This window comes from Ambystoma mexicanum, chromosome 4q, assembly GCF_040938575.1.
Source record: "Ambystoma mexicanum isolate Mex_15411 chromosome 4q, UKY_AmexF1_1, whole genome shotgun sequence".
NCBI lineage: Eukaryota > Metazoa > Chordata > Amphibia > Caudata > Ambystomatidae > Ambystoma > Ambystoma mexicanum.
Genome location: NC_090928.1, coordinates 1,145,187,724 through 1,145,213,776, shown reverse-complemented (window position 1 = coordinate 1,145,213,776; position 26,053 = coordinate 1,145,187,724). Strand labels below are relative to the sequence as shown.

The 26,053-nt window shown below is 46.8% G+C and overlaps 1 protein-coding gene across 2 annotated transcripts in view; it reads left to right on the top strand.

The window, feature by feature from the left end:
• SLC4A1AP (solute carrier family 4 member 1 adaptor protein) overlaps positions 1–26,053 on the top strand; it is a 363,679-nt gene that overhangs the window by 226,778 nt on the left and 110,848 nt on the right. The window contains exon 11 of one of the 2 annotated variants that reach the window (XM_069608735.1): positions 25,874–25,975. The exons of the other annotated variant lie outside the window; for it this stretch is intronic. Coding sequence (XP_069464836.1) covers positions 25,874–25,975 — 102 coding nt within the window. The remainder of the gene's footprint in view (positions 1–25,873; positions 25,976–26,053) is intronic. 2 annotated transcript variants of the gene reach the window in all.

Sequence of the window (26,053 nt, the reverse complement as noted above, 5' to 3'; positions counted from 1 at the left end):
CGATCTCCCTCAAGCTTGGCGTGCTATGGCCTTTATGGCATCTCCCTCAAGCTGGCCGTGCTATGGCCTATATGGGATACCAGAACCCACAAAGTGTCAAGACTGGGACAAAGAACCTACTAATGAATACCGTTATCTTATGAGAAAGGACTGTCCCTTTAAATCAGAAGGCCCATGTACGTTAAAGAGCGTACATTTAGAGTGCGAAGCGGGCGAGAGAGTCTAACGAGAAGCCAGAGAGGGAAAGGATAGCATACACAAGCCGTGGGAGTTCACAGGCTGCTTAACACCTGGGAAGGGCGAGAAGCAGAGAGCCAGCGAATTTCAAATTCACTCACAATTGCTACATGGGATGCCCGAATTGCAGCAAAGCCGAGAAAGCGGCAGGGCAGGAGCCCAAGAGAAGGTGGCGGCAAGACCATGGAGACAAATCCGTGGTGGATAGTCTGTCCGAAGAAAGTCTCTGATACCAACAGCAACAGAATAGCAGCCTATGTCTGGGCGTGCAGTCGAGCACCGGGACACAGCGAGAGAAAGTGAAGAGACGGACACCCAAGAGGATACTGCTTCGGTGGTTCACGAGCCAAGAGCAATTTTCTCCAGTAAGAAGCCTTCCGAAAGCATTTTCCTTCGAGAACAAAGTTAAAGGTAAGAACGGGAAGACTCAAGAAAATCATGATGTCGCTTAGTTAACTAGTCATAGTAAATGTTATGAAACCAAGTTAACTTGGTGATCAAATAAATACAAAGATTATGACTTAAGAGAAAAAGTTGTTGAAAAGCTGTTTAATGAGAGAGGGAACCAGTGGATGAAAATACCCTGGGAAAGGGGGAAAATAACTTGCTATCCTGCACAAGAATAATATGGCATTAAGGAGAAAGAAAGACATGGTTCTGAGACTAGATACCCAAGTAAGATACAAAAGCAACTGATACAGGATAAGTGGAACTGTTATAACAGAGTGAAAACTCAACAAAACAATATCTGTTTAAGAGGACACGCTGAAAATCATGAAGCTAATCTGAGACGGACAAAAGTGATTCAATGTAAAGAGATAAAACTCAAAATCCCGATTGGGGAATTAAAACAAATGATATAAGAGGTCACTGGAGACTATTTATGGATTATATATTAAATACTGGCATTAGAAGTACCCTCAGGAGAAGGGAGTCGTTCTCCTGACCTAAGTTAGTCTTTTTATAGTGGTAGGGTCAGTTAGGGTCATTTTATGGACAGCAGACTTATTTCATTTGGACATTCACAACTGACAAACAAGCACCTTTGTAAAATAGGTAGGGACCCACCCATATTTATATGGAAAGTTAGGCTTTATATAGTTACTTTAATAAAGGAGAGAGGGCATGATGTCCTCGAAGAGTCCATGTCCTCCTCCTGACTGACTTTCCACAAAGCGTAGCAATGGGCTAGTGTCCCGAATTGTGATGCTAAATGGGACTGTGTTGACCCTCTTCTCTCTGGATCACGGTGCCGCAGATGCTTCCAAAATGACTGTTGGGATCTCATCGGGGAGCTGGCAGAGCTGCATTGAATTGAGGTGATGAACGGGATGTGCCCTCCACTCCTTGTCAATAGGCGTAGCTATTGGAACAGTCTTGATTCTTTTTGTTAAAACTACAGACTGCCTTGGAACCATAAATTGAAACTACCTAATTGTGCTCTGCCACTGCACACACTGTAAATCGGAGGCAGCTCTGGCCTTGCAAGGGCTAGTTTTCCGGGATGCACATGCTGTATCCTGCTGCGGGAGGGGAGACATTCTGAAGGTAACATTTAAGTTTCTTACCCACTAACCCAAGATTTTCTCAGTCAAATGCAGTATTACATTGACAACCATGTCTGACTCCACCTGCCTGGAACCTTTGCCCACTTGGAGTCATATCGAATTTAAGAATAAATGTAATATTATTGCATGCAGAAATATCTAAAAGGCGCTGTCCTCTAAGAGTTCCACCAAAAGCAGCTCAACCTATCTATCTAGCACTACTGCTGCCTTCATGTCACCCTCACCGCTAACATATGCTCCCCCAACTACCACAATTATTACAGGCATTCCAGCATACGATGTCTGCGTTATTCCAGACACAATGTGTCCAGTTATCCAATGATCTTGCAAAACAGCTGCACATGTATGGGGGAGAGTGTCAATACATGAGACAGAATTTCAAGAGCTGGGTCCACAACAAGTCAATTCAAGTCAATTCCAACAAGAAGATTGAACATCTTAAGCAACTATCATAGGACCTTGCCCCTAAATATGAAGACCTTGGAAAATCATTCCTGCCATGGCAAACTGTGGTTGAAAAATCTAAAGGCTTGGGGGAAATTATATTGTTGGATGAGATTAAGACCTTATCGGCCAGATTCCCAGCCTCACTAATCCTAAGGAGGATGGTACTGAGAGAGCCTACTGTGTGGGTCATCCAAGACAAGATGCAGATGATGGACCCAGGGACATAGAGGATATGTTCTTTTCATTCCAGTTAAAAAATCGTGAAGTGACCATGTGACCAGGCATCCCTTTGTTGATCTACCAAGATCTGCCCCATATACACTCCATAAACTGTCATAATTGTATTCATCCCCACCACCCTCCGGATGACTTATAATTCCCTCCTCCTAGTAGGTGATCCACTCCTCCTAGTGAAGTTAATTGATGAGAACACGAGTGTAACCCTTTAACAGACTGTGATCCACCAGGAATTGACGTTGTAAGATTCTATAATTTAATTTAAAATGTACAGACATTTACCCTTTTCAGAGTCGCATTTGCTATTATGTATCAAAATACTGTGTGAACTGCAAATTTTGTTTTGCTGAGACCTACATCTTCTACCTGGAGGTATTAGGTTGAGGAATTCACACTCATACTTTTGCTTTCGAGCAATGTCAGAAAAAGAACCAATCTGAGGATTGCCCAAACACATCTCGATCCCCTCTTACTCATCCGAACGTTACACATACACCTTACTATACTAGGTTTCTTTTCTAATATCATTAATTTACACATTTTTAATTAATAACACACCATTACCGAAAACACACACTGGTAATCTTCTCTTTATTATACACACATTTTCTAATCCATGATTTCCTGCAGATTAAGGCTCTACCATGTCTGGTGTGGGACAGACTGCTTCTCAACTCGGACAAGGTTTACACACTTTGAGCCCACTACAGCGGTGAACTGGCGCAGTATAAAAAAAAACAAATAATAATTTCATCTACATGTGAGGGATCATAGGCTCTTTTACTCGTAGGGTAGGGATAGTGCGACAGGAATGCCCATGTTGAATCCCATTTTCTACTTTGGATGTAAACAACTTGCAGTACACCAGGCCAAACAATAGATGTGGGGCCTATGCAATGCATGTGATGCTAAAAGTATACAAGCCTCAGAAAGACGGTCAACGAGTAAATAATGTTCACCATATATGTTTGGGTATTTTGCAGTTGTGAGGAACCTGAGGGCATACTCGCTTCTTTTCCCCTGGATCCTCCTCTCAGGTGGCCAGCGAAAGGCCATCGCTTTTGGATCCTGACCCTGGGGGTGGATATACGAGGGAGGATCATCTGAGTGGAGGGAACATGGGAAGTGGGTGAGAGGACTTCTTTATGGGAGACATGGTATTCCCCGTTCCCTTTGCAGAATAAACCCTCTATCCCTCAAGCCTGTGTTGGCTACTCTCAGCCCTTTGCCTCTTCTTTCCCCCAGAATGTCTCCCAGAAACACTACCTCAACACTGGGATAAGGAGGAGACCACGCAGAGCACACTTCCTTGATTAAAACAAACTTCCTCAAATACCATTTTCATGCTGGGACGAAGAAGAGGAGTCAGGAGTCAATGCAGACTACATGTGACTTGTTTCAAGGTGAGCGGACCAGCTCTAATGATCCCAAGCATCAGAGCAGGATATTTAAAGAGATTAATGGAGATCAGCTGGGTAACAGGCGAGGAAGGCAAAGAAGGCCAATCAACTTCCATTACCGGAGAGACCGCGTTGTGGCACGAGAATCACTGGAGAACCAAGATCGGGTGCAGCCAGAAGGCAGCGGAAAGCAAGGCTGCTGGAAGGTAGAGGTCCGGGTTGTACTGCCAGGAAGGAGTAGTCCCCAACTGGAGGACTTATGCCGAGAAGCCGAAACCGCTGACAGCACGCTGAATAGCAAGACTGTGGCTGTCTGGGACCTCGCTAAGGGCAATGAAAACATCTGGTGAGTCCACCTGGGAAAGGGTGTCCGGACATGGCAAGAAGGTGGTTTTGTGCATAAGTGCAATGTATTCATGAAACCTTTCAGGTTGGGATTTAAGAAAGGCCAATATGAATAATAATGTTAACTATGTGAGAACTATAACTATTAAGGACACAATGAGTGCCAGCATGGTTAAATCGGGTGAAAACCAATGTCTTTAATGAAGGAGCTTTTTAGCGAACGCTGATGAAATTGAAACCCAGGACCGAACAAACTGAAGGTTATTGTGAGCCATTGTGAATGCCACGCAGAGCAAAAGCAAGTTATGAACATCCGTGAGTGGAGTGAAAGAAAGGTGGTACATGTGGCAGATACCACAGAATTTATGGTTTGAGACCCAGGCAGGGGCAAAAATTGAGAGAATACCCAAAGGGTATGAGATGAGAAACGAAGTACTGGGAAAATTTAAGAGTTCCAGGAATTGCAAAAAACCTGTATTGGCAAAAGCCAGAAGAATACAGATAAAGGGTAGCAAAGTGCATCGTGGCCCAGCAAGTCGCGGAACAGTGTTAGCAGAGTTTGACACTGATGAAAGAACCAATCGTCACTGTCAAAGGAAGGCAGTGGCCAATTGTTCATGAAAAGCAGTCAAGAAGGAGCATTGGTTGCGTGACCTGAAATGGGTGGACCGTGGGGTCCAGCAACTGCACCTAGACCGAGTGCCTCTCGTATGGAGATGCTAAGGAAAGTATCCATAAAGAAGCTTCTGTTTTGCAACAGCCACTTATGTGGTTTGAACTTTAAGAAACAGAACTATCTATGAAAGCCAGTGAAAAGTACTGATGTCAAAAGAGCTGGGAAATGTCCCCAGGAATTGTTGTCTGTGTCGGTTTATAGTCATAATGTGGAAAAAAAAATGTCGACAAAAAAATTTCGAAAACAATGTCGACATCCTATACTTATAATGTAAAAAGTCATTTTTTAGAAAAAAAAATGTCGACAAAAAAATGTCACTTAGAACTATCAACACCTCACCCAACACCCCCCACCACCACCCTCCCACCCCTCATACTCAACACATTCTAATTATATATTTATTTATTTATTTATTTTTTCAATAAATAAATAACCAAAAAGAGTATCATTTACTATTGGGGGGGGCCCCCCCAACCCCCTCTCACCCAAGACCCCCTGCCACCCCCCACACACCCCACCCCTCATACTCAACACATCTTAGTTATATATATTTATTTATTCATACAATAAATACAAAATTTCGAAAAAATATTGAAAAAAGGACATTATTGTTTGTCGACATTATTTTTTTCGACATTTATTTTTCGAAATTTTGACTGTCGACATTATGACTGCCCACCGTCTGGGTCTTACTCATGATGCCTTCAGACAGTGCATAGAGTATTCTTACGTTTGACCTGCATGGGTGTTGAAGCATAATAATATATTTTTATACTTCTGTGTGGAGGTCTATCACTTGGCTGTCTCGAGTTATTAACTGTATTTGCAGCTCCTGATATCATAATTCTGCATGCTGGGCAGTATTTGCTACATCGAGAGTGTTTGGTAAGACCAAGTGTGAAATGCTATTGCTCATCACCTAGGTTGGCCATCTCGGAAGTGCATCTCCCCTCTCAAGGCTGGTTTTGAAATTCACTCCTGACAAGATATGTGCATGGTTTATAGACACCTTTCATCCACTCATTCTCAACAATTTCTTTTTTTTTACTGGCCTCTTCAAGTGTTTTCATATCAAAATTATCTCTAGCATCGTGCCCTTCACGTCGTTGCTTCAAGTTTTCTTGTGATCGTGGTTTTGATCCCTCCGGTACAATAACCCACTTTAGCTGCCTAATGGTGAAAGCCTGGTCATGTATTTTGAAGGTCCTAAATGCTCCCAGTAAGAGAACTAAAATCCAGTCACATGTTTCAGATGAACAACTTGATCTACACTATTTTTGCAGGAAATATATTATTGTAAACAAGTTCAGGATCTGCTTCCAGTAAATGTGAGGCTGATAGTCCCACTGGGGGTGCTACTCAGTGGGAGGATCCCATGGGATTGTGGGAGAGATGAAGACTATCGAGGGAGAAGACAGTTTGAAAATGACCACTCTACTCCCAAAACCACATTCCCACGCACTGTTAGGGCCACAACACTCCCATTCTCTGTAACCCCGCCTTCTGCTCCTAGTTACTCAGAGTATACCCGTTTGAGTATGCGGAAAAGCATACTGTGACGAGGAAGAGTAAGGAAAGCTATGACTCTGTAAATACTGACACGTGGAAGAAAAGAACAATGAGGAGCCTTTCGCGGAACCAAAGCTAACATACTAGCTCTCACACGAGTCAGCCAAAGATAAAAGGAGATGAAGGACTTCTCTTATGGTATGATCTTCCCTGGAGGAACCGCGAGCTGGAGGGAGCTGCGGGGCAGAGAACAGGGACCGAAAGACTGGGGCGCCGAACATGCATCATTCGCGTCCCGGTGGAGCACGTCCCCGACACGCAGGACCACAGCGGGAGAAGCAGGTTTCCGGCAGCAAAACAAGAGCAGTAGAAGGTACCACTGTCCCCGTGAGGGACCCAGGGCTGTGGTGCTGCTGCATGACTTCCAGGGCGAGAGAAGCCCGAAGAAGCTGAGAGCTGGTGAGAGAAGCCTGGAGAAGCTGGTAGCTGATGAGAAGCACGGATAAGCCGAGAGTCGGTGGGAGACGCTGGGAGCCAGAGAGAAGAAGCCTGCAGAATGGGTTTAAGGAGCAAGACGCTTGGTTTGAAAAACTATAAAGAGAACGGTTTATGAATGGGAAAATACTCTACAGAGCAGGAGACGGCACAAAAACCCTATTGAGGCCCTGAGGGGCGGAGTTGAACAAAGTTGAGGTAAGAGAGAAATCCTGGGGTTAAACCAATTCTTGAAAACAATCAATCTGAGTACAAGAGTGGTCTTCTGACTCGTACCAGTACGTGGAAGAATTCCAGAGAACGTTGTGTCAAACAGTGCCTGGCAGGCTAGTGAACTGGGCCTGATTGAGAGACATTATAAACCTGATTGAGGGGTCTGTGACCCGAATGATGAGAGGATTGAAAACTTGTATGTTTGAAAAAGTGCCTGGCAGGTTAGTGAACTGGCATCAATTGAGAGACAACATATTCCTGAGAATGGGGTCTGGGACTCAAATGCTGAAAGAAAGGCAGAATTGTATTTACGAAACTGTGCATGGGAGGATAGTGAAATTGGCCTGAAAGAGAGACATAAGCCAGAGAAAGGGGTCTGGACCCCCACAAGTGGTAGAGAAAGCCTAGGGGAGAGAGAGATACCCTTTTGCAAAAGACAAGAGAAGACCAGGGGAGGAGAAATGTATCCTCTGGCAAAACCACAGACCTCACTGGAAATAGTTAAAGGGAGCCTGAGAAAAAGGATTGGGAGTAGAGACCTTGTGGAACTGCAAGATTTGTCTAAGAAGACCCGGGGAAGGGAGACCCCACCCCCTTCTTCTGTGTGCAACTTCCTTAGAAGGCCTAGTGAATGCCAGGGGATGAATGAGATCTCCCCAATAGTCGCACACTGCCAAACCACCTTTCTGGAATCAGGGTGAAGCTAGTATTGTAGTTTTCTTTTGAAGTGTGATGGACGGAAATAGATTTGGGATATAGGACAGTGGACTATCTTGCTTTTGACGGACATTCTGACACTATCCTTAGTTTGAGTTTTGGTTGAGGCAGGGAAACCCCTCTTAGTTATAGGGACAGATACAGTTTCCACTTTATTTCCTTTCAATAAACGTTTTTATGCCCACAAACACACCACTTCTGTGCCCCCCGTCGACTTATGAACCCTTACATAAGCCACAAAAATCCAGATAGGCAACGCTACAAGAAGTCAACACACTGCTCCAAAGAGACGACTTTATGGCAACACTGGATATGAAAGATGCATACATTCATATTTCAATGCTGCCAGCACATCAAAAATACCTGTGTGTGGTCTTTATGTCTTTGTAATGTTCTATGTTGTGTTATTTATTCTTATTTATTTATTTTTTAAATTAATTGTAATATTTTGGATTAGGTATCTTATATTGCGATTGATACGAAATGTGTCATCAGAAATGTTTCAATTTTGATCCATGATTTGGACTTTGTTTTTGCTTCTCTACCTATGAAACACTGAGTGTTATGTTTGATACTCTGAACCTTTGGTAATGTATATTTTGTTTATTGAAAATCTTGAAAATAAATAAAACAAATAAAAAAATAACTACGATTCAAAGTGGGTCAAGCAAATTAACAATTCACAGTGCTCCCCTGCGGATTGCATCAGCCCCTCGTGTATTCACAAAAGTACTAGCAGTAGTGCCAGCGCACTTATGCAGAGCAAGCATTCCAGTGTACCCTTATCTGGGCGACTGGCTAATAACAAGAGTAACACCAAAAAATGTCGGCTAAATACGTAGAAAACAATCGATCCTCTGCACAAACTGGGCTTCTCCATCAACAAAAAGAAGTGAAGCCTATTCCCTAGTCAGCAAAACAAATTCCCGGGGAGTCATTCAGGCAAGAAGCCACTTAGGTTTTGGACCCTCTTGTTGGAGGGGAAGACTAACACAACAAATACCTTCTGATACAGCCGGCCGGCAGAGAACATTCAGAAAGTATATGTGCCTTCTCAGCATGATGGCATTGTACGTCTTCATTGTGCCACATGCAAGGCTTCATATGCGTCCAGTGCAAGGGTGGGTAGTGAAACAATGGTCGCTGACAGGCAGCAGTTGGGATGATCTAGTGGTGAACACTGATGTCAGCAGTTCAATGGCGGAAAAAAGAAAACCTGTTACAAAATAGGTTGTCAACCCTCCAGCACGACTTACAATCACAACAGACTCATCGCTCTCAGGTTGGGGAGTCCATTTTCTACACCAAATAGCAAAAGGGCTATGGACACACAAACTTGCCATGAAACATATGAACATTCTAGAGTAGCTCGCAGTTTACAGTGCAACAAGCTTTCCATCATCAGTTAAATGGGAATAATGTGCTAGTTATTGCAGGCGGCACAGCAGCCATGTTTTACATTGACAAACTAGGCGGGACTCACTCCCTCAGTCTGTCCACACTAGCACAGAACTGGAACTGGTGCCTCCAAAGAGGAATAAATCTCCAATCTCAACATGTTACAGGGGAAGAAACTGCCTAGCAGGCAAGCTAAGCAGAATCGCATACCATCCCTCAAACCTTGAGTGGGAGTTACATTTGGGCATTTTCTAAGCAACAGTTGTAAGCAACATTTGTACATGCTGGGTGCAATCAGACATAGAACTATTTGCTACAAAAGAAAATGCAAAATGCTCAAATTACGCTGCCAGGTTCTCAAAGAAGTAATTCAAAGGGAATGCACGGTGGATCAGTTGATCAGGGATATTTGCTTGCCTATTCCCCTCAAAATGTCCACTTGCCCACCAATGAAACTAAGATGTCTTTAGAATCAGGATTTTAATCCTCGACCTCAAGTAACCAACTTAGCAGCTTGGCTGCTGAAGTCAGTTTGATCGGCATCATTTGCTGGCAGATGCATGAACATTCTGAAAGAAGCATGTAAGCCCAACACTAGGCACTGCTATTTTAACAAATGCGGATTGTAGTATGGTGTAAAAAAATCAAATGTCAACCCTATCTGACTGATCACCATCACATATAGTGCACTACACTACTCCCATGTCCCGTCCCCTTTCTTCCATCCTGTATTGGCGTCCCTCACTAGGGACGGGAACAGAACCTTTTTCACCAGAAACAATTGTCTTTCACTTTAAATGTAGTTGCGCGTGGAGGCGCGGCCCCAGGGCATGCACTCCCTTGACAGCGCCCACCTGCGCTACACTCCAGTCCTCTTTTCCGTGTCGACTGACCAACTTCACCAGCGCTCGTAGTTGAGCCATTGTCGCCCTTCATTCCACACATTTTTCCATCTTCTTAACACGAGCTAACTTTTATTTCTTACAGGACACTGTCCACGGGTGCCCGACCCATCCCTGGTGCATGTCAGCCACAGCAGGCTTCAGTAGGTGGCAGTTCGTGTCCCACATCAGATCCGCATGCCCTCTGCCTCCAGTGCCTTGGGTAAAACAACAGATGGTAAGGCTGCTCAGCGTCCAACGCACATACTCCTCGGTCTCTGAAGAATCAGCTGCCGTGGTGGAGGGAGCTGTTTCACAGGACTCCACCAGACCACATAAAGGAGCATGTGGGAAGGAAAACCAAGAAGGCAAATATTTTATTTTTTAAAGTACCCCGCAAGGGCGACTCTTTCTCAGGGAGGTGCGCCAGCGGGAGGGGGCGAGAAGGGTACCAAGGCTAAGTTAGTTACTGTCCTAACGGCTGAGGGATCTAAAAAACCTGTCGTTGCCCAGGAGCCAAATGGCTTAAACACCGGGCACATCACGAGGGGCACTGCTCAGTTAACCAGGCCTAGGCATAAGGGAACGCCAATGTGCAGCGCAGACAGCACTGCCGGCATCATGGCTGAGGTTCAACAGCCTACCAGGCCAGAGCCTGAGGTGCAGGGAGGGGCCGAATCCAGGCTCAGTACAGCCACAAAAGCATGTGGAGCTGTGGTGGACAAAATGGCAGCACACACAGACAAAAATGGCGGGCAGGCCAGAAGCGCACCAATCCAGCGAATCCCATAGGCGGGAAACCACTGCCAGGGACGAATGGTTTCCAAAAACGATACCACAGGTCACATGGTGTACCACCTATCTGACCACAGCGGGGCAATTGCGCTACACAGAGCCCTCATACTCACAAGACAGGCACATCTGGGGTAGGAAGCATACGTACATGACTCTGCCTACTCAGTTGCCAGTTCAGGAAAGCGCTCAAGCGACCTGTGATTAGCGCTTTTTTTGATAATTTCCTGATGCTCATGCGGTCCCCAGAAATGGGAAGCATTTACAAAGGTGTCATCCAGGACCTGATCCCTTCCATGCTCCCGTCGCAGCCAGCTGCAGTACAGCTACAGGCTCCAAGTGGAAGCGCTTCACTCCCTCAACCTACTGCACCGCCGGTCACGCCTGTTGGCACAGCATTTCCATCGCTTTTCCAACGGCCACAGCTCTATCGGTGGCCGGTGGCACACCGACAGTAGACCCCGCAGACCCTCCAGATACTGGGGATCAATTGGACAGCGACGAAGAAGAGCAAGACGTGCCTTCCTCAGCAAGAGCCTTTCATGACACTCGCCGGCCTCGCTGAGTACCTGGGCATTCCCCAGCCCCAGAAGGAGCAGCCAGAGGCAGGGGTCTTGGCAGAGTTCCTCACCATCAGCGCAGAAGCTAGATCTGGTATACCACTACAAGACGTGGAGAACCTGTCTAGAAAGTCACACTCCACACAACTAGTCAACAAAAAGCTGGATGCTAAGTATAGGCAAGTGGAGGGCGACTCTCTACTCTTGTCCGTGCAACCTCAGCCTCTGTCCACTCTCCTTTTGGCAGCGTCCATGTATGCTAAACCCCAAGCATCCTCTGCCTCTTAATTGGCGCTGTTGGGCCAGGAAGAGAGGGTCCTAGAGGCCTACGGCAAAAAGGTGTACTCTAATGTGGGACTGCACCTCAGACGGGCCGTGGTAAATCAAAGGCTCTGGCGGGAAATCAATTACTTCCTCCTGGACCTACCGGCCCACAAGCAAGTTCCATTCAAGGCTCGCTTGGCTAAGGCCAAGATAGTGGCACAAGACCTGATGGAAGCCACAGTTGCGCACTTCGATACGGCAGTTAGAGCCATATGCGTAGCAACGAACATGAGACGGATGGCCTGACTTAGAGAAACTAGATTCAATCTGGAAGGTGGTGACTTGTTTCACCCCACCACAGACGAGGAGCTCGACAAAAAGAAGAGCAGCTCCCAGACGGCCAAGTCACTGGCGATTTGTACCATGTAAAACCAAAATCTGGTAACTGTACTGCAAACAAGATAAGAGACCAACAGACATGGAGATGAGTATAAACAATATAGTTTATTTGCTTCAAGCAGACTCAGGTTTTACCCAGCAATAGCTGTGCAGAAGTGAGCAATTTACAGAAAGAAAATGACATCCTTTTATGCACCCCAGTTTACATGAGTTCTGCTGCAAGTGTGATGTGATAGATATCATAGATGGTTTACATCGCCATGCTACATATAGGGTTTTATGTGAGAACATAAATTTGCATCAGTGATTTCATGCTTGTACATTCTAACTTTCCGACCTTACAAGACAACAGACTGTTTGCGCTGAAAGGAAAACATTCCTACCAACATTATCTTTTGTTTTCATGACCGAGGGTTACTTGCGTAGCAGCATGTTTTTACAGTTTGTGTAGGATAACCCTTTCCTGGTACAAACAGAACAGAACATCTCCTGTATCATAAACTATTCTCATTAGGAGTATGTGCATTTGTGAAACACACGCAATTAAAGAGCTGCCGACAAAAATATTTTGATTGCACTTGTGCAAGATCCAAGGCTGTAAATAACAATGAGCTCTGTTCTTTCCAACAGCAAACTCGGCACTCTTGTGCAGTGATTCCTTACTGCTCCAAATAGAAGATTTATGCAAACTGGAGTGAGTGCATGAAACAAAATGGGGGAGCTTAAGGCTAACCTGAATAAATGCATTTTCACAACCAAAACCAGCAGACAAAAGCTTTGGGCAGGCTCATTCAGAAAGAGGTTGAACATTTGGCGGCTTCCAGGATTCCAGGAACGTAGGACCAGGCAGCGTCCAGATCTCCCAGTCCGCATCGGCGGAAGCAACAGAAATCCTCCCATAAGGGTTTCTTCCAGTCCCCCTCACAAGCCCCAGCCTCAGAGGCAAAGAAACAATGTAGGGTTTCTTCAGATCCACAGCACCCCAGTGGGAAGAAAGTTAGCCCTCCACAGTCAGTCCTGGCAGACACTGTTTGCAGACCCATTGGTGGTCTCGATAGTCTCTCGGGGCTTCCGTCTTCACATTCCGCCCACCCCTCTGTTCATGTCCCCCTGCCCCCGATCGGGACACCATCACTCCTAGCAGAGATACTCTCGCAGATCGTGAGCGAAGCAGTGGAAGAGGTCCCATTCCTGCAGCAAGGGTTAGGATTTTATACTTGCATAGTCGCTATTCAAAAGAAGAACCAGGCAGGCCTGTGAGTGGTCCTAGATCTATCCTTCTTAAACATGTACCTGCCCTTACAGAAGTTAAAATGGTTACGCCAGCTCTGATAGCGGACTCTGCGTGGAGGAGACTGGACATGCTCCCTGGATCTGAAGGACGCATACTTGCACGTCCCGATTTGGCAGCCTCATTGCTCGTGCATTTTCAATACAAGGCGCTACCGTTTGGCCTCAACTCAGGACCACAGGTCTTCACGAGGCTTATGAACATGGTGGAAGCGCTTCTCAGGTCAGAGGGCCACCATATATATCCATACCTTGACTACTGACTAGTCAAAGCGGAGTTGCTGGAGCAGGTCAGGAGAACGACCTGCAAGCTCATGAGCACACTCTACGTCCTGGGTTTTCTCAATAAACATCCAGAAGTCACAACTACAACCTACACGGACCCTAGTGTTCTTAGGACTCTTGTGGGACACACAGAGGCAAATGATATTCCCCACAAGGGAAAAGGTAGAGACAATCAAGGCGGCAGCAGGGCACTTACTCAGCAGAGCAGTAACCTTGCGGTATCAGCACATGTTGGGGATAATGGCTGCATATCTCCTGGCGGTTCCCCATACCAGGCTTAGAATGAGGAGGTTGCAGCTGCATTTTCCGGCCTCATGGAGCCAAGAGTCCGGTGCACAGACTGCAGCGGTTACCATACCGGCACACCAGCACCAGGAAGGGTTCTTTGAAACACATTTTACTTGATGTATAAGTGCCTTACAAATGCACAATAAATAAATAAAATATTAGATGGTGGAGGCAGGACACAAACCTCTTGTCAAGCAGACCTTTCAGACAGCCAAAGCCGCAACATACGATTACAACAGATTCCTCCCTCCAAGGGTGGGTAGCCACCCTGGGCAGCCACCCAGTGCATGGGCTGTGGTCGGAGGAGGAACAGCAGAATCATATCGACTTGTTGGAAATGATGCCAATATGGCTTGTGCTCAAGGCTTTCCTTCCAACGGTCAAAGGCAGTTCAGTCTGTATTCAGACAAACAACTCCACTTGCATGTACTACCTCAACAGACAAGGGGACACCAGGTCTCAGCCCAATTTATGGGAGTGGGCCATCACACAAAGCAGTTCAACAAGAAGGTCCTCCTGGGCATTTTGTACGGATGGGGCAGCCTAACATAGACCTGTTTGTGACAGAGGACAAATAGACATGTCAACAGTTTCTCTTGTGGGGGCTGGGTGGAATTTGGGCTTATGCATTCCCTCTAACCCCCCTGTTTCCCAGGGTCATTTGCAAAATTGGAGATGCTCGTCAACTGCGTCTGATACTAATAGCGCTGCAGTGGCCGGCCAGGCCTTGCTTCTCGGACCTCCTGCAGATGTCGGATCAGCCTCCGATTCCCCTCTCTGTAGGGACGGACCCACTCCGGGTGCAGCAGGGGGGAGCAGTGATTCCACTCGCCCCGGAGAGGTTAGCTCTAGCAGCCTGGTCCCTGAGCAGCTAACTCTACAACACCTCCAGCTGTCTCAGGACAACCTAGAAATCATCCAAGGCACCAGGAGCCCTGTTACGCGTAGGCAATACAAGAGCAAATGGACCATATTCTGCTTCTGGGCCAGGGAGGCAGGAGTGGATGCACTAGCATGCACTCTCGACCAGGTGTTATAATTCTCAGAGCATCTACTGAGATCAAGGGTCCAGGTAGACACATTACAGACCTACCTGGCAGCCATAGGCGCCTACAGAAACTCGGACAGGAATGCTTTCTTATCTTCCAACCCAGTGGTGAAAAGACCCCTGGTGGGGTTTTGCGCCCGCCCCCAGTCTGGGACCTCAAAGCAGTACTCCACGTTCCTGTGCATAAACCTTTTGAGCCCATGGCGGCGATAGACCTCAGATTAGTCGCTATCAAGACAGCGTTTCTGGTGGGTCTCACCTCAGCACGCAGGATTAGCGAAATTCAGGCTCTAGTGGCTGCAGAGCCCTATACTACATTCTATAGAGACAAGGTGGTGCTCTGCATTCATCCGTCCTTTCTACCAAAGGCGGTCTCCTCATTCCACCTCATCGTACTTCCCACTTTCTTCCCTAATCCTACAGAAGAGGCGGAGAAGGTGCTTCACTGTCTTGACATCAGGAGAGCATTGAAATTCTACCTGGAATAGGACAAAGGATGTCCACAAGTCAGAGGCTCTATAACCTTCGGTGGATCAAAACCAGGCAAGCAAGTTCCAAGGCCTCAATAGCCAGATGGATGTTCTCGGCCATTCATGAAGCATACAAGGTGCAGCATAAAGAGATTCCAAAGAACATACACGCGCAAGCGGTCAGGGCCAAGGCAACACTGGTCGCTTTCCAAAGACTTGTACCATGGCAAGCAATTAGCAGGGCAGCCACATGGGCCACCCCCTCAACCTTCTGCAAACATTACTGTCTGGATGCCAGTGCACAGTCGGATGCGGCCTTCCGCCAGCCTGTGCTGCAAAATCTGTTTGCCTAGACTTGGTAGCAGAACTCCTCCCAGGGGCTTCAATCAGTGGTAATCACCCATACAGGATGGAGGAAATGGGACGGGACGTAGGAGTAATTACGAGCTATTCACCAAAGTGACTAACGTACTCCTTGTCCATAGTCCCCTTTCCTCCATACGTCCCACCATCCTGCCTCCTAAAAAAAAAAAAAGTAGCAGCGTCCTTAGGCTGAGTAATACAGCCCCTGCGTCAAAGGGGACTGGGGTGTGGCGCTGGTGGGCAGGGTCAAGTGTGTGCATGCTCCCGCGCCCCCACGTGCAACTAAATTCAAAGTGAAAGATTTTTCTTCTGGTGAAAAAGGTTCTGTCCCTGTCCCTAGTGCGGGACGCCCATACAGGATAGAGGAAAGGGGACTGTGGACTAGGAGTATGTTAATCACTCCCGGTGAGTAACTTGTATTCTGATGCTTGTTAATCTGCTTAGAATTGCATGCTGTGCATATGGTCCGACATCCAGTGGTAACCGCAGAGTATTGCATCTTGTCTTTCGGTGGACCGAAAGGGGACGTCGGCATCGGCGTGTCTGAAACACTATCCCTATCGTGACGTGTGTAGTACCCAAAATCCCTCACGCGCTGAGGTCCCTCAGATTGTTTTTTTACGCCCAGATAACTGGTCGCCCTATAGCAGAGCTCTTCATGAGACATTGTTTCTTACTGAATTGTCGGTTTGATCCCTGTTAGGTCACTTCGCCTATCAAGAACATCATCGATGAAGACTACTGGGGAATCGTCTACGGCTGTGGGTTCCGGCGCCTAAGATACGACGTTCGGACTTCCACGTGGTCGGGCCTTCTGGCCGGCCTACAAAGTAGGGAGAGTGGGCTCGGGGCTTTCCATACTGCTCTGTCTTTCCTCTTTTCCACTGCTTTCCTTTTTGGTCTGGTCACCCTTCCCTTCTGCTATGGAAAGGACTCCATTTAGATTCTGCCCTGTGTGTAGGGTCAGATATCCGTGGAAAGACGAGCACACGTCGTGTAACGCTTGTCTCCCCCTAGAGCACGACGAGAAGCGGTGTTCAGCGTGTAAACTCCTTAAACCTAAAACCCTTAAGGAGCACTGGTTGAAGTGGTGGGCCGTGTACGGAATGTCACGCGTGGAGCCTCCCTCCCCTGCCGCGACACCAGCCGAAAGTGACGGGGGTACATCGGATGACCAAATGTCCAATGCGCACGTTATAGACCTTGAGGCGGACTATTCTAGAGCCGCCATGCCCGTCCCCGACCCTTCCAGGCTCGACTCCGGTCTTGCTACAGGGACCACACCCGGTGACGGGGGGCGTACAATTGCACCGCACAAAGCACACAACCCAAGCGCCCTCCTCGACGACTTCGTCGAAGAAGGCGAAAGCGCCATCGGATCGATCTGATCTGAAGCCTTCCCCGCATCCGCAGCAGCGCATGACGACTGGGCATAACAAACATAACAAGGGCGCTACTCCCCAAACTACACATGCCGGTTTCTGAACAAGAAACTTCGACGGGTTCCAAGGTTTCCAAGGCCCGTACAGGCACGAAAACTGCGAGTAGGCCTCTACCCGAGAAGCCATCCGCTGGCCCTTCTGGAGCCGCGGAAGACATTTTCACTGCCGACACATCATCAAAGGCGTTGTCTCCCGAAGATTCGGTGACTATCCCTAAGAGCATCAATAGGATTGCTACAGCGGTGGGCCTAGTACCGGTTCCGCCCACAGTTATGGGCCAATCCGCCGAAAAGTTTTCCACGGATTTGGAAGACGATCCCGAAGACTCTTACGAAGAAAGCCAGGTACCCCTCTCAAGCACCCTGAGGAGATCCTCTCAACGCCTTAGAGCGGAGAACCCGGTTCCTACTCAGCTAGGTCCATTTGGGTCATCCAAGTGGACCACAGAGCAATTCGAGGGGTGTATGGATCGGCTGGAGCAGTTTTTCAGGGCTTCTGATCAACCTCTGCCGAAAAAAGCTCGGGTAGACCCTAACCCTCAAAAACAAGATGCCCAACACCTAGATGTCCAACACCATGTTGACTATCAAGACAATGTGCAGATGGACACGTATAGAGACATCTATACAGAAGAAGAGGAGGCTTCTTTTCTGGACAACTATGGGGAAGATCAAGGGGCAACGGACAACTGGGAGGACACCCAGCAGGATGATCACAATTCTGAGATAGTTTGCCACGACTCTCCCCCATCCACAACATGTTGAAAAAAGCAGCAGAATTCTTTAAAATTGCCACGCTTGAAGCCTTGCCCGAACAAGATTTCGCGCAGGACATTATTAATGAAAAGCCTCTGGCAAGCCAGTCTATCCCTCTCTTGAGCTCTGTTAAGAGACGGCTGGCACCTTCCTTACTCACACCCGTTCAGACTAGGGCTGTGAACCCAAGGGTCGAAAAACTTTTCCGGCCCTCCCCCACCGACCCGCTTTATATCAAAGGACACGCAATCCCAGACTCGCTGGTGGTGACCAACACTCGTAAGAGAGCAGGGGTTCCCCTTGCCACGGGAGAGTCACCCCCGGACAAGGAGTCCAAAAGGTTGTATGCCTTAGGCAAACGGGTTACGTCGGTGGCGGCCTATACCGTCCGGATTGCCAATAACACGACGTTACTGGCAAGCTACGTCGACGCCCAATGGAACCTACTCCAGGAAGGCCTTCAGGAGGTTCCAGAACCAACCAGAGCCAAGCTTCTCGCCATTGTCCCGGAGGGCAAACTTGCCAATCAGAATGTTGTAAAGAATACCCTGGACACTGCAGAGACAGCAGGCAGGTCTCTCGCACAGGGTACTCCCCTAAAGAGACACGCGTGTCTGCGCACGTCGGGCTTCAGGCCTGAGACCCAGGTATCCATTATCAACAAACCCATCGAAGAGGCCAACCTCTTCGGGAAGGCGGTAGACGATGCGTTGGAGACGGCCAAGAAGGAGCACGAGACTATTAAGTTGCTGCACCAGATTTCCCAAAAACCCTCTTCACAGAGGGGCAGTAATTCTCGGCGGTCCTTTCGAGGACAAGCCCGCGCCGCTCAAAATAATTTCGGCACGGGCAACTTCAACTCAAGTCAACCTGCTGCAAGCCCCACTTACTACCCCCAGAGGGGTCAGAAGCGCGGAAAGAATAGAGGCAGAGGCTCCAATTCCAGAGGAGCTTCAACGTCGGGTCATAAATGACCACCAAGTTCAGGTCCCCTCCCATGTCTCCCCGGTCGGGGGGCGATTAACATCTTTCCTCAAGGCATGGGAGGGGATAACTTCAAACCAGTGGGTCTTAAAGACGGTCGTCCACGGTTACTGCGTGGAATTCACCCGACCTCCACAGTTCAGACCGCCGAAACATCGACGCCTTTCACCGGAACATCTGCAGATCCTGATCCAAGAGGTGGAAGCGCTGCTGGGAAAGAACGCCATAGAAGCCATCCCGATTCTTCAGGTAAACAAGGGTATCTATTCAGTGTACTTCCTTGTACCCAAAAAGGATCCCACCATGCGTCTTGTCCTAGACCTGCGCCCAGCGAACAAGTTCATAAAGCCCCAGAAGTTTCGCATGGTAACACTGCAAGAGGTGATCCCATTGCTAAAACAGGGGGACTTCATGACAACATTGGAAATGAAAGATGCATACTTTCATATTTCAATGCTGCCAGCGCACAGAAAATTCCTAAGGTTTGTGATTCAGGACAAACACTACCAGATCAAGGTACTCCCCTTCGGCATAGCCTCGGCGCCAAGGGTGTTTACCAAGGTCCTGGCAGTGGCAGCGGCACACCTGCGCAGACTTTCAGTTCCAGTATACCCTTACCTCGACGATTGGCTCATCATGGGGGACTCGTTCGACGTTTGTTTTTCGACCACCCAAAAGACAGTAGACCTACTTTTCAGCCTGGGATTTTCTATCAATGAAAAGAAATCCAGCTTAGTCCCCAGCCAAGTAAAACAGTTCCTGGGCGCTCTAATTCGTACGGAAGACGGTCTAGTCCAGCGAGAGGGTTCAGAACATGCTCTCTCAGGTTCCTCAGTATGTAGCCAGTCGAGAGGTGACGGTACGCAAAGCTATGCGTTTGCTAGGGATGATGGCGTCATGCATATACTTGGTTCCCCACGCGCGGCTGCGTATGCATCCCATGCAAGAGTGGCTCAACAGCCAGTGGTGTCAGGCCAGCGGACAATGGGAAGATCTGTTAGTTGTCTCGTCAGCCCTCGTTCTCTCTCTGCAGTGGTGGTCGAGGGAGAACCTCTTGAAGGGGAAAACCTTCACCAACCCTGCAGTGGAAACCACTCTCACGACAGACGCATCTCTCACAGGATGGGGGGCTCACCTGCTTCAACAGACAGCGCACGGAGTGTGGTCCCCTCAGGTAGCGTGCAACCATATAAACCTACTGGAGCTACTAGCAGTGTTCAAAGCATTGAAAGCCTTTCAGGAGCAACTGCAAGGGAAGACAGTGCTGGTCCTAACCGACAGCACAACAGCAATGTATTGCCTGAACAAACAGGGGGGCACTCACTCTCCAGGGCTATCCAAGCTGTCCCAAAACATCTGGATATGGGCTCTTAAACACAAGATGTTCCAACATGTTCCAGGGCAACTCAATCTTCTGGCAGACGTACTCAGCAGAGATTTTCCTCTGCTTGAAGAGTACGAATGGCGACTGCACGAAGACATTGTATCCAACGTCTTCGCAGAATGGGGGTTTCCAGAGATCGACCTGTTCGCTACTCAGGAGAACGCCCAATGCCAAGATTACGCCTCCAGGTACCCCCAGAACCGATCCAAGGGGAATGGTCTCTGGATAACTTGGTCGGGGAAATTTGTCTACGCTTTCCCCCCGTTCCCCCCGACTCCCCTTCTGAACAAGATAGTACACAAGATGCATCAGGAACCAGTCACCATGATTCTGGTGGCTCCAATGTGGGCCCGCCAACCTTGGTTCGCGCACCTGATGGAAATGTCCCTCTCCCCACCAGTCAAGCTGCCCTGCCCATACAACATGTTGTCTCAGGACAGGGGGGAGACTCTGCACCCATGCCTACAAACTCTGAATTTATTAGCCTGGCTCCTGAGGTCATAGAGTTTGGACATTTGCAACTCCCTCAAAGATGCATGGACATACTGAGGGAGGCAAGAAAGCCCAACACACGTTATTGCTATGCCAGCAAATGGAAACGTCTTGTCATCTGGTGCAGTTCCAAAGGCGCCAATCCCACCGATTGCTCGCCTTCACACATTGTGTTATATCTAGCCCATCTGTTGGACTCTGGGTTAGAATACAAATCCTTAAAGGTTCACCTAGCGGCGTTGTCAGCCTACACCTCGTCACAGCAGAAGGTGTCGTGGTGGAAAATACCTGTGATTAAAGCCTTTATGGAAGGGGTTAAAAGAATTTATCCCCCCATCACTCACCCAGCCCTTGGGTGGGATCTAAATGTGGTTTTAACTAGGCTCATGGGACTCCCTTTTGAGCCTATGCATAAAGCTAGTCTGAAAGACCTGACTTACAAGACAACCTTTCTAGTAGCAATCACTTCTATCAGAAGAGTTAGCGAACTACAGGCCCTCTCGGTTTTGGACCCCTTTGTTACAGTCCACAAAGATAAGGTAGTTCTGCGCACTCATCTCAGATTTGCGCCGAAATTTATTTCGAAGTTCCATGTGAACCAGTCAAACGAACTACCCACGTTCTTCCAGAGACCTACTAACATGGCCGAAAGAAGCCTTCACACACTAGATGTGCGCAGGGCAGTCATGTTCTACATGGATAGAACTAAACCACTGAGGAAAACTAAACAATTCTTTGTTTCAGTGGCAGCTGGTAGAGAAGGGGATCCTGTCTCTAAATCAGCAATATCAAGGTGGATTGTCAAATGCATCACACTATGTTACACTCTTGCAAAGAGCGAACTGCCCTTCAAGCCTAGAGCACATTCTACTCGAGGCACTGGGGCATCTATAGCATTCATTGCAAATGTTCCCCTAGAGTTCATTTGCAAAGTGGCAACCTGGAGTTCTGTACACACCTTTTCAAAACCCTATTGCCTAGACACTCATTCTAGGTCTGATTCTCAGGTGGGACAAGCAGTACTAAGACATCTTTTTTCTACTGTTCCTTCTCACAACCCACCTCCTACTCCGGGTACTGCTTGCTAGTCTATGCACAGCATGTGATTCTAAGCAGATTAACAAGCATCAGAAGACATGCATTACTTACTGTAAAAGCATTTCCGATGATTGTATCTGCTTAGATTCACATGCGCCCTCCCTGCCTCCCCGCTCGGGGTGGAAGGAGCATAGACTTTTTACTACTTTCTCTCTTCATGTACTCACTCACTATAGCCTTGGGCTCCCTCGTGGCAGGAAAAATACAATCGGAGGGACCTTGGCGCGTGAGGGTTTTTGGGTACTACACACGTCACGATAGGGATAGTGTTTCCGACACGCCTATGCCGACGTCCCCTTTCGGTTCCCCGAATAACAATATGCAATACTCCGCGGTTACCACTGGATGTCGGACCATATGCACAGCATGTGAATCTAAGCAGATACAATCATCAGAAATGCTTTTACGGTAAGTAATGCATGTCATATTGCATTTACTAGACTCTGGTCTTGATTTTAATTCATTAAAAGTCATCTTTCATCTCTATCTGCTTATACAACTCTGCAGAGTAAAGTTTCTTGGTGGAGAGTTCAGTCGTGAAAGACTTTTTTGAAGGAGTAAAATGGCTTTACCCTCTGATTGCAAACCCACAACCGGAGGGGATTTAAATATTATCCTAGGCAAACTCATGCTCCTCCCTTTGACCCAATGCATAAAGCAAGCCTCAAAGATCTCACTTACAAGGTTGATTTTCACATCTATTCGAAGAGTACGTGAGCTTCAGGCATTGTCGTGACAGAACCTTTGCCACAATACACAAAAACAAGGTGGTCTTAAGAACACATCCACGATTCTCTCCTTAATACATTTTAGACGTTTCATGTCAACCAATCAACAGGAAAGAGCCCTCCACACGCTGGATGTTTGAAGGGCAGCCATGTACTACCCCAACAAGACCAAATCACTCAGGAGAACAGCACCGTTCTTAGTTTTGTTAGCACATTGTCAAACAAAACACTGCCATTTACACCTAAAGCCCACGCCACACATGCTACGGGGTGTTGCAGGGTTTTATTAAAGTCCAGCTATGGTAGGACTAGAGAAGGCTCGCATTTAGATGTACAGGGCTCCAATTCTTAGATGTGGCCTGAACCACCCTAAAGGTTAGGTAGCTATGACTGACAGCTAGGTTTCGTCTAGGAGGGAGAAGGGCTGTAGTAAAGTAGTAGAGTACAAAGACTTTTGAGCACACTTGTAGACAAGGAAACACTTAATGAAATTATATAAAAATATGCTTATTTATTATATATAATAGGCAATGTTCAATTTAGGTAAGTAAGGACAGTTTCACACATATGTACAGTAGGGCATTTGCAATGGCAATACAGTATCTTTAGGTTATCAAGTCAGTGTGGGGTAGCTAGATAACTTTGTGTAGGCCTAACTTTAGAAGTTCAAATCTATCTGGGGTATGAAAGTCTCAAAGTCAGATGTGGGCACTGGGGGAGGGGGTCAGTGGCCCCTAGGCGGTAGAATAAATGAAGGCAGACGCTGTCAAATATGTCAAAGTTCAGAAGGTGCTTTCAAGTAACAAGTAAGTAACGAATGTTGATTCTAAGGGTTCAGCTGGACTAGGTGGGCCACCTGAAGGAGTTCAGCCTTGTGGACAAGTATCCTTCTGCCCAGGAGAACATGGTTGGGTTGTCCACCCCAATATGACTCGGGAAGCTCAGGAAGAGCGAACACCACCTCAAAAACTGCCTAGGTAAGTACCCAGGAGTTAAACAGTACCATCTATGATGAAGAAGAGCAATGTCACCAGCGGGTCCCCCAAGGAGGTCGAAGGTCCTACAGAGGGTATTACATGCTCCCTTATGCCCTTACCTCACCGGCTTCTACACTGTATTAAGATCCACGTCTCAAGAAATCAGCTATGCCGAATATTACCACCCAAAACATAGGAGTTTTGCTCTGGACGCCCGTAATATTATTACTAATGTGGAAAAACCAGGCCAGTTCTAGTCAAGGGGGGGGCCCTAAAAAAATGAGTCTTAGCCTGGTTTAACTTTAAGGTGGCGCCTAATTGCATCAGATTACAGGACTTGAGGCTACTCCGGAGAACTCATATTGAGAACTGGTGCAGCTCAGACAGTACAGATTGTGTTGTCGTGGGCTGTGGCTCCAGCAGTCTTCCCTTGTTCCTGCACAGAAGCTAACCTGAGACATTTACCGCCATCGCCTAGGTTGAACATTGTTATGAACTCTTCTGTTCCAAGTATATGCTATGCCTGTCTCTGCTGTCATCTGGTCTGCCTTTTATTATCCTTTTGATTGCATCATTATGGGACGTGGGTCTAGCAGCTTTTCTGTATTTGATCAGTATCCAAATCTTTAAAGTACGTCTTTCACTTCTATTCTAGAAATATTTTTTAAATTAATTAGCCAATTCTTGCTTTGTTGCTCTGCTTTCCTTTTTGAAGTTTTTGTTATTTTTTATGATTAAGTATTTGTTGTGGTCCTGGTCAGTTTTCCATGTTTGTGCTCTGTTTGGTACGTTACATGTATGATTGTTATGCGCCCTGATGCCTGTGGGCTTTCAGTGCTCTATAAACATACAAATAAAAATAAATAGGTTGCCCTAAGATATCTGTTCTTTTTTTCCAGGGCTGAGGAATGGAAAATAAAACATTTCATTTTTTATGACCAATGTATACTTGTATTTGTCATTTTGATCTGCTACATCGTAAATTAAATGAAATGTTTTTTTTAAAAACATAGATCAGAGTGATGTGCTATCAAAATGGTGTGTGGTTTGATCGACGTGCCTTGTGAGCAAGGGTTTCTTTAATTGACGGATGTATGCAGTGGGAGGCCATATGACATTTATAGTAAATTAAATGCCAGACAAAGTTGTCTTCCCTTGCACATTTAACTAAAGACTAAGGTCCCAATTTATAAAACGATGTAGCTTGACTGTGGCAATTTAATTTGCTGTCCCCTTCTGCGTAGTCTTCTGTCCGCCCCTATGTAATTGAAACTGAAAACCCCAGGCCATGGTACAACGGGGAACCTAACTGAGCTGCAGAAGCATTGGAGAACAATTGAGTGAGTCTCAATCCCTATTGCCTGCAGTGTGTCAGAGGAGACTGAGGAAGGCTTTGTCCTAGTGCAAAGTTATGACACCCAAATGTCTGAGATGACAGAGAACTGGACTTTATAATTATTCAAAGCATTTATAAAGGTAAAGAGATCTAACTGTATGGGTTCAAGCAATGCTTGCTCCAAGCAAATGTGAAAACCTCCAATTCTTTTTCAAATCCTTTAATGAAGCCCCAACTACATAATTAATTACTTAAAGTTGTAATATAGTTTGTGTGTGTGTGTGCACAACAATTAGAAGAATCTGCTGTACCACGGCTGAAACTTATTCCTACCAAAGAACCTCTGATTTGTGGCCTACAATACACATTTGCCAAGTCCTACCCATTTCTGACTTTTGTTACAGATTTTGTGCTGGAAATAATGCTTTCCATTATACCTGGAGGCCGTTTTTCCGGCCTTACCCGTGCCCAAGGGACAAAACAAATCCCTTAGCAGCAGTGTTGCCCTTTATAGATAATGTAAACACCAAAAAGCGATTGAAAGAAAATGTTCGATAAACCGTAATCACACAGAATTCCTCTATGCAGCTCCCTTTCCATTGTTTGCTAGATAGTCTTCCTTTACCGGAGGACACCCACCAGATCAGTCTTCCTGCCACCTATTTGAGCAGTCCAGCCCAAACTGCAGATCAATTCCACAGTCAACCTTATTTCAGCCATTCAGACTCTCATTAGATGTAATGAAGGATGTTCATGATGCTACTGCTTTAGCAAACTTTGTGGGCTTTCTTCTAGGATTCTCTGATGAGTCTTCGTTTAGTGGCAATGAAAGTAAGGCACAAAAAGCAGATGAATCGAAGGATGACCCAGAGACACAATCTCAAGATGATTCCCCAGGTGAGCAGAGGTTATTGTACATTCATCATTCACTGGCTCTCAAGCTCTGTTGCTCATTTTTGTTTCTTTTTTCTTTTT